Source organism: Lactuca sativa, chromosome 5, assembly GCF_002870075.4.
Source record: "Lactuca sativa cultivar Salinas chromosome 5, Lsat_Salinas_v11, whole genome shotgun sequence".
Classification (NCBI taxonomy): domain Eukaryota; kingdom Viridiplantae; phylum Streptophyta; class Magnoliopsida; order Asterales; family Asteraceae; genus Lactuca; species Lactuca sativa.
In genome coordinates, this window is record NC_056627.2 from 178,918,968 (window position 1) to 178,928,281 (window position 9,314).

General features: G+C 29.0%; 1 protein-coding gene across 2 annotated transcripts; it reads right to left on the bottom strand.

Moving 5' to 3' along the window:
• Nucleotides 1-43: 43 nt before the first annotated feature.
• LOC111897607 (fatty acid amide hydrolase) lies at nucleotides 44-8,993 on the bottom strand. Of its 2 annotated transcripts, none has more exons than XM_042902640.2 (20): nucleotides 8,863-8,993; nucleotides 8,572-8,681; nucleotides 5,656-5,716; nucleotides 5,130-5,308; nucleotides 4,912-5,041; nucleotides 4,626-4,703; nucleotides 4,165-4,312; nucleotides 3,956-4,068; nucleotides 3,702-3,777; nucleotides 2,768-2,839; nucleotides 2,407-2,452; nucleotides 2,085-2,153; nucleotides 1,903-1,983; nucleotides 1,399-1,502; nucleotides 1,206-1,298; nucleotides 1,051-1,119; nucleotides 682-746; nucleotides 536-597; nucleotides 268-363; nucleotides 44-180 (listed from the first exon to the last, which is right to left on the bottom strand). In XM_042902640.2, the coding sequence occupies exons 1-20, from the start codon at nucleotides 8,960-8,962 to the stop codon at nucleotides 118-120; spliced, it is 1,815 nt and encodes a 604-aa protein (XP_042758574.1). In that variant the 5' UTR covers nucleotides 8,963-8,993; the 3' UTR covers nucleotides 44-117. The 2 variants fall into 2 exon arrangements, with proteins under 2 accessions (XP_042758574.1, XP_023749332.1); XM_023893564.3 differs by having other exon boundaries at nucleotides 2,085-2,162.
• Nucleotides 8,994-9,314: the final 321 nt, after the last annotated feature.

A 9,314-nucleotide genomic window follows, 5' to 3' on the forward strand; every position in this document is an offset into this window, starting at 1 on the left:
TGCATTTTTAACCTTTACATTCTAGTATGTGTCTATAACTGAAGGAAATATATAAGTTGTTATTATTCATCTATTTTTTTTTTTAAATTCTGTGATTAGGTAATTTTTGTAATTTGGTTAGATCTCAGTTAGTAGATCATAGTAAACCTTTGGCTTTTTGTATTCTGCCTTGCACAATGCCTGCAAAGACCATTTTAAATAAGTTTTTTAGGTATTAAATAAACAATTATGATATAATTAATATCTCTACAGAGAATGCCAACAAACCTCCATTGCATAGGCTATCTGTATCAACATATCTTCAGACCAATGTTTTCCAATAAATTGAATGCCAATGGGCAATCCAAGTTTGTCATATCCAATCTATCATAAACTTTTAAAAGTCAGATATATGCAAAAAAAAAATAGCAATGTACTTTTATTTATTTGTTTATTATAGCATTCTATTTCTAATAAAGTGGGAAAAAGTGAAAGTATGTTGTTATATTTTGTATTAAAAAAATGAAAGTATGTTGCTAATTCTTGTATAGCATACCGGCACAGTGACAGCTGGAAGTCCTAGAAAGTTTCCAGCTATAGAATATCGAACGAGTGAAGCTGAGAGAAAGAGAGAGTGGATTATGTTAAAATTAAATACAAATATGAAAAATCAAAAAAGAAAAAAGAATTAATTAAAAATACCTCCATTGACGTAGTCGAGTTCACCGGTTTTCTTAACATCATCCTTTATTTCATATGCTGTTATGCTATCGAGAACGATAAAGAAATAATTTTCAAACGTTACAAATAGTCAAATTCAATGATTATATTATACAAACAGAACAGAACAGTTGTACTGTATTTGACATTCATTGGATTGAGACTGTGACTGATGTTGATGGAACAAAAGTGGTAGTTCTTCTGTTCCACCTAAAAACATGGAATAAGGTGTGACAGGGACTTGGTATCGTTCAAAAGACGTAAATGCCTTTCTTATCCTCATCATCGAAAATTGCCCTAAAAAGATTTTCCTTTTTTTTCAATAGATGGATTCAAGGTAAGAGACTATACCCGACTGTAGGTGTAACGATGACATCAGCCATACCAAATATCTTTTCATGAATCTTCATTTGACGATTCCTGCATTAAAAAGTGTAGAAGAAAACTTTTTTATTTTAATGAAAAAAATGGGATCATTGAAAGGTTAATCAACAAAAATAGTATACCTTATGCGTTGTGCTTGTAAGTAATCCCTACTACTGAAAGCTCCGTATACAGAAAGTGCTACTCTTACATCAGATCCAGATTCTGACTTATCACTGATTCAAATTCCATTCATAATTTCAGCATTTGGTACATTTTGTATTTAGATATATAGATAATTTAATTATGTGTGTATTTTAATTTTTAAGTACGTACAATTTTTCCAAATAATGAGCAAAAGAAGCTGCACATTCTGAACCTATAGTTACATAATGTGCCAAACGCATCGCCTCTATATCTGGTATAGTCACTTCCACAGTCTTAAACAAAAGAAAAAGAAGAGATATAGTCAACTACTATAATAGAAAGGGCTAAATGCAAGAAATAACAATGTACTTTCATATAACATTGTACTTTGAAAAATCTACCCAATTATAATATCAACTTTTTCTTATTCCAGCTGTGAAACTTGCTTTGTATTTAAATTCATTTGCTATAATTCAATATATATTTTTTTCAAAATACAATTTTGTAATAGGAATAAATAAAAATAGGATGATATAATAAGCACATCAATTACAATACCTTGCTATTTCTTGCATTTAACCCTAATATAAATAACATGTTTTGCATGTAAATGATGTTGCTATAATTCGGTATAAATAACTGTTGTGTATTCCTATTTCTTGTACATGTTTAGCGAATAGTTGATTTAAATACCTGCCATCCGTAGCATTTATAGAGATTATCTAGAGCAGTTAAACAGCATATTCTGATGTCATCACTGCAGTCATTAAACCACTGGCATATAAAAAGCAGAAAAACCGATGTTAAAAGCACAATTTATACAAAAGAATAGTGTTAAAAAAAAAAAAAAAAATTAATGGTGTATGATTAAGAACCTCTTTAGATTTTGCGAGCTTGATGGACATCTGGTTAGAAGGCTTTAGCATGGGGAGGTATAGTTTAGGCTGCTGATTCTAAGAAGAGTAAATAAATATTCTTAATTTAATCTGTTAGGACAAGCTTTCTAGGGCTATTTTCAATAACGAGGATGTTGAGGGCGTTCATGTCTTTTTGCACAAGCAAAAGATTTAGAGCGAGAGAAAGTCATTGTCCCACCTTTTTTGGTGGGGATGTAAAATTAAAATTTTGTCCGATTGATATCAGTTCCAGTCCCAGTCCAATACAGGCTAAACACAGTACAAAGTCTTTTTACAGTACCATAGTTGGTTGTTGTGCTTCAGCTCCTCCGCTCACTGCAGCATAACTGAAAACAGTGAAAGTTGTGTGTAAGTTGCAACAAAAAAAAAGATCAAATTATATATATATATATATATATATATATATATATATATATATATATATATATATATATATATTATGCAATGGTGTTAGGTGTTGTTTCTTTTTGACTTAATGAGGACATGGCTTAATTGGTAAGTTATATATAGCAAAGGTTAGAAAAATGAGTCTTTCCCCATTAAGTCCTAATCTCTTGCAAATTTTCCCTCATTTAATAAGTGTGCTTTCATATTTTCAAATATGTGTTAAACATGATTTATCTTAGATATGAAGTACTGACACGATCAACGAATCCTCAACTGTGCCCGCTAGTATCCCAACCATTCCAACTGTCCAGTTCCAAGGGATAACCCTAGAAAAGAAAAGATTGTGATTATTAATTAATAAATCAAGAGAAAAAGACAAATTAGACCAATCCTCCTAAGGTTTTCACAAGATTTAGGCAAAAAGTTGGGGCTCTTCAGAAATAGCTATAAATTCGCAGGTATAATACTCTGGAATAGCAATATATAGACTGCAAAATGGGCCTGATGGGCCCGTGTGTGGTCACTTGTATGCTGTATATAAGTCGTTTTTTTTTATTCTTTTTTTTTTGGTAAAGCTCTCTCAATTTAGCACTTCATTCGAACAATATCAAACTATCTGTTTGCTATGAAAATGTTCTTTTAAGATTCCCACCATAAAAAAAGATTAAAACAATGTTTTTTCAACAAAAATCCTATGATTTTTGCATGTGTGAAATAATTTCGCACGTCAAACCTTCATAACTGCAAAATTCTCTGCGAATTTTTTAACTATTAATTTTTTTTTTCTTTTTTGTATTTTTACAGGTCAAAACTATAATACAATTTTTTTTTTTGTGAAAATGATCTTTGAAGACTTATATCAAAAAAGTTCAAAAAGAAAATGTTTTCTTTATAGGTCCCAAATTTCGCAAGTTAGATATGTGCAATTCTTTGAATTTTGTATTTTGTTTTTCACAGGTCAAACCTGTGAAAAAAATATTAAATTTATTTTTCTTTAAAGCCATGTAGTTTGGTGATTTCGTGAGTAATTTTGCAATTGAGATCTGTGAAATTGGTGGTTATTTCAGAAAACCCTTAACCTTTGCCTAAATACTGGAAAAAGATTATGAAAATTAGGTGATTTTTTTCGCATTAATTAATTACTTAATTTGTTAATTAATTAAGTTTCCTTAGATATGAAATACCAACCCAGAGTATGGTATGCGACCAAAAGATGGTTTTAAACCAACAACACCACAGAGAGCAGCCGGCATTCTCACCGATCCTACACAAGGAAAACAAATCATCTTTTGTGTGATAAATGTTTGATACATACGCATCATATGTATCAGACTTATCGGTATTGATGTGTCTGATCTGTTTATCAGACACACAGTGTATCAGTATAATGTATAATGTCCTGATACAATATCTATCACGCATAAATACATTATTTTATTTACCTCCCCCATCAACACCAAGGGCTACAGGGCATAGCCCTGCACAAACAACAGCAGCAGATCCACTAGATGAACCACCAGAGATTCTGTTCGGATCATATGGATTCCGGGTTGTCCTGCATTATTCAGAACGAAATTAAAAAAAAAAAAAAAATGATGAGTTTATAATTTTTATTTTTACAAATTTTAGGAAATTGTTTTTTTTATTGTACCCATAATGTGGGTTGATTCCACTGGTTCCTGCCCCGAGCTCATGCATATTTGTTTTTCCCACAAGAATGGCACCACATGATCTGAGTCGCTTAACACAACAAGCATCTTCTTTGCAAGGTCTTACCTTATGCAACCACTTTGAACCCCCTGTAATGAATAATAATAATAGTAATAGCATAAAAATTCACATGAAAGGAGATGATATTTTTATAATGAGGATGAGGAGGGCATTTACGTCTTTAAACATCTATCGCACCTTTTTAGGTGGTCTTGTCATGGATAATCTTTCTAGGGCTATTTTCAATTATAAGGATGACAAGGCAAGTATGTTTTAGCAAATTCGAGATTCCAGATTGACATCAGTCACAATCCAATGCATTTTTAGGCGGGACAACTTTTGTCTGATTGTCGACATCAGTCACAATCCAATGCATGTCAAACACAGTATAAAGTGTTTTACCTGTTGTTGGATATGGCATACAATCTATTTCGTCTTTAACAGCAATCGGGACTCCATCTAGTATTGAAATCGGTTCACCTGTATACATCAACAATAAACTTGAATTAGCAACAAAATTTTCATTTACTCGTATTTATGATACGTTTTTCTATCTAGATTCGTAAAATAAATTGTAATTTTTGTTCCATTGACATCAGTAACCAACATAACATGTTTACTCATCTCCTCTTATACATAACAAACAATACCTAAAGATTTAACATTTAGCAATCTAACAATTAATTACCTCTCTCATACCGAAGAGTTGACTCAGTAGCTTGCTTTAGAATATCACGAGATTCATAATTAATGAAAAATGACATATCCGTCCCTGGAGCAGAAGATTGCATGACTGCTGATACCAACCGCTCTGCAACCTAAAAACAAATAAATAATGTAACAAGTTAAAAAATGGACCCGGTCAAATGTGGTCAACTTTAGTTATAAGAATTTCCATAATAATACCATGAGAGGGGTTATTTTTTGCGATTTATATGCTCTTGAATAATCCATTATTGTCCAACGGTGAAAACTTTCATCCAAACTTTTGTCTAAAAACTGTAAACATTCCTTAGCCTGTTGAACTTGTTCTGCTGGAGTCAAACCTGAGTCTAAGCATTTTGATTCTTCACATTGTTTAACATCTGCATTAAGAACTAAGCATTTGTTTATAGGGTTCTAAATGCAAATTATAGCAATGTGCTTTCATATATTTGTGTATTATAGCATCAAAGTGCCATTTTTTTTTTCTTGTTAGAGCATTGTATTTCCGAAAAATTTTCTTACCAAGGCATTGCTGTTTGAAAATCTACCCAATTATATCATTACACTTTCAAAGAAAAAAAAAGTTGTTATAACTGTGAGATTGTTTTTAAAAGTATAATGTTGTAATAGGCATAATGAAAGTAGGATGTTATAATAAACAAACGAATGGAAGATTTGAATTTATAAAATCATAGGGTTAGATGATGGTATGTAATATGAAGCTGACCTTCATAAGGCTGAAAAGGAACATATAAAGGTGATTCATCCAATACTGCAAATGAAACAAGCTGCAGAAAAACGAAAGTGTGACTTTAAATGAACACGGGTCACATTGATTTTAAAATATAAGTCATTTAGATTATTGTGTTACCATAAAATATTAAAGAGAAATTAAATATCCTCCTACCATTTGTTCCTACTTTTTCTCCTACCATATCAAATGTTGACAAGTGGATTAAATGATTATTAATTTCATTAAATGTCTAATTATTTGTTGTTTTAAGTTTGTTCCATGGATCATTCCTTGATGAGAGGCTGTTACTCTTGGAACAAAAAGATTATATCAATATTTGAAAAAAAAAATGACGATCTAAAGGTGGAAAATATGATTTAAACATGAGAAAAATCTAAATTTAGTTTAATTTTCTAATCATTTGCTACAAATTAGCCAAAAAAATTAACACATGACCAAAATAGCCACTAAATTTGCAGTGGTTCTTATTGGGCTGTGATCTCATGAGCCCATAGTAAGTATTGAAGGTTGTAAAAAAAGTTATTATTATTTTTACATTTTCATTGAGTCAAGCAAAAATTCTTCTACCCCAATAGTGTTTATGTAACGGAGTATAATTTTTATGAAACCACATAAAGTTTAATCTCATATGAGTTATAGAGGAAATCATCTGTGATTTCCTATAAATATATGCGAATCTTCTAGCTCTTATGGGATTTCATCTAACTTTAAATAGGAATGTAAATATATCCAAGATTTGAACTAGAGACCTCCCTTATGGGGATCCCTAATCTTATCCAGTGAGTCATCAAGGTGATTAGAAGATTATGCTAAATTGTCTTTTTCTCTTTTAATAACGATGATAATATCAAGTCTTAGATGTTACTTGCAACAAGAATTATGGGAGACAAGATTTAAGTAATTTGATTCTTGTTATTATCAAAGGTGGTGACATTGGTCTTTCCAATACGAAAATCACATTTTAATGTCTTTCACTCATCTTTTTCATATTGAAATGTTTTTATAAATTAAAGTTTCCATAAATAGAAAGATGGAACATAAAATCAGTAGAAAAACAAACCAAAAATATGACTTTGATACCACCCAATTTCAGGAATTATGATGTTATGAGATTTGTTTGTAAATGTTGTGGACCCACTCTTACGTAGCAATAAGATGCACCAACGTCAGTTTGTTACGCTCTTCACTTTATTTATCATTTTTTTTTATATTAGGTGTGAAATCCGTGTACTATACGGGTTGATTAAAAAAATTATATATAAAAATATAAAATTTAAATATATTTTTTTAAAGAAAACATTAAATATCAAAGTGAAAACATTAAATATTTTTTAAAATAAAATTTCAAAATATATAAACAAACAGAATGATGAATAAATAAATAATTTAATTTATATTAATAAAACAAACTACAGAAAAATAATTATATTTTGGTCATATAACATTTTTTTAGTTTGTCAATAAAAAACAACAAAGTTTGATTATTTTTTTTATGTAGACCATTTTGTCTTAAAATGACAATAAACTTTAAAAGAAACATGTCAATTTTAAATTATATATATTGAAGGAAACATATTAAAATTTAAAAATATAAGGAAACAAATTAATGACACATTAATTACTTTCTATAACCTAAAATTTAGATAGTTCATTAAGAAAATCAAAAATTACCACAAAATAACAAGTGGAAATTAATTTTTAAGAATTAACCACAAAATTACATGTGTCTAAATGCATAAGAAATTAATAAATGGCAAAAAATTCTTTATTTATTAGAAATGATTACTTCCCTTTATTTTTGAAAAGGTTAATTGCAAAAAGTACAACATGTTTACATTAATTTTTAAAGGGATTCATATAATATATTTCTTTTAACTATTCAACAAAATTAACAAAATATCATTTTTTTTTTATCATTCTATGTAAATGAATTAACAATATAGATCAAACAAACCTACCATATATATATATATATATATATATATATATATATATATATATATATATATATATATATATATATATATATATATATTAAAACTTTATGATAACAATGTAAAAGGTTTTGAACTTTTTCTTTGATCAATATTTTAGGTTTATAATTTTATTTATGACCATTTCCATACACTTACACTAAAATAAATACTTAGTGATGATTTTAAAAATATATATTGAAAACTAAAAATATATAAAACATATGTCAAATCACTCTTATTTTGACGGTCAAACCACTCTTATTTGATTATGAAGAAAAAAGATTTTTCTTAAATCAAGCATTCTATTTTACAAAAAGGCTAAAAGAAGAAAATATAAATGGTTAGATGTGAGAAACACTCGTTGCATAGTTTAATTTAATTAATGTCTGTTAAGTGTTAACACGTCATTTATTTTAAAATAATAGAAGTTTCAATGTTATTTTTAATAAAAAAAAATGTTGTGTACAAATCAGTTTGTTTAGTTATATATCTAAAAATCTAATTTAATAACAAAAAAAACTGAAATTATTTATAAATCAAAACAAATTTATATACCAATAGTAGAAAATATCAAATTATCAATATTTTAATTTTGCTCCCAAATTTTTTTCTTAGGTCCATCCAACCATTGTATATTACTAGGCGGCCTACTTTAAAGAAATACCAACTTTTATTCATAGATTTCTTATCAATTAATCAATATTTACGCTAGAAACTGGGTGGAAATTCTCGTAGATATCTATAATTACTAGACAAGATTATTTATTACAAAACAGAAAAATAAATAAATAAATAAAAATCAATCGAGTAACAATTCCATTGATCGAAGTCGATAATCATGGTTTCAAGGAGATCGAGACGAATTTGTGAATCTATAAGAAAAAAAATCCAAAATTAAAACCTGAAATCATACCTTCTGAATTCGATTGTTCTTCTTCAGGAAATACAGCAACACATCGCCGATGATCTTCATCTCCAGAAACCAAACGAATATCCTCGCAACAGTTCCAGCCATTCGAGGAGCTACAATCAACGTAAAGTTAAGCTTATCAATCTATACATACACATTATTGTGTAATTTCACACACGAATTATGTGTTTAACTATACATGATGAAATCTGTATATACATAGACAGAGATATGTATCTTAGTATCTACAGAGAGAGTAGAGAGAGAAATAAGAGAGAGATGAACTAAGGTGACCTTTGACGTCGGCATAGAGGTAGACTTCATCGCTGTGAGGGCTGAGATCGATTTCATTGACAGGTTTGTAAACGACGCCGTTATCCTTCAGAAACCCCATTTTCGTTGCTGGATTTCAATAGAGATTGTTGAGAAGAAGAAGACTTTGTAACTTGAGGCTTCAAATAAATTGTGTATTTATAGTATCGGTGAGTGTGTTTTTTGTAATTTTGTGCATGCACATGTCAAATAATATTACGTTTTCTAATTTATTAAATAACTATTTATACAATCATATATTATATTTTTGTATAGCATATTGGTTATTCAACCATACTTTTTAAGTTGTTACATAAAGTTATCAATTAATGTATATATAAATAATAAATTGGTAAATGACCAACTTTTTTGTATAATAAATGGAAAACAAATCCTTAAAAAAATCTTGCAATTAAGATGATTTTTGAAACTCT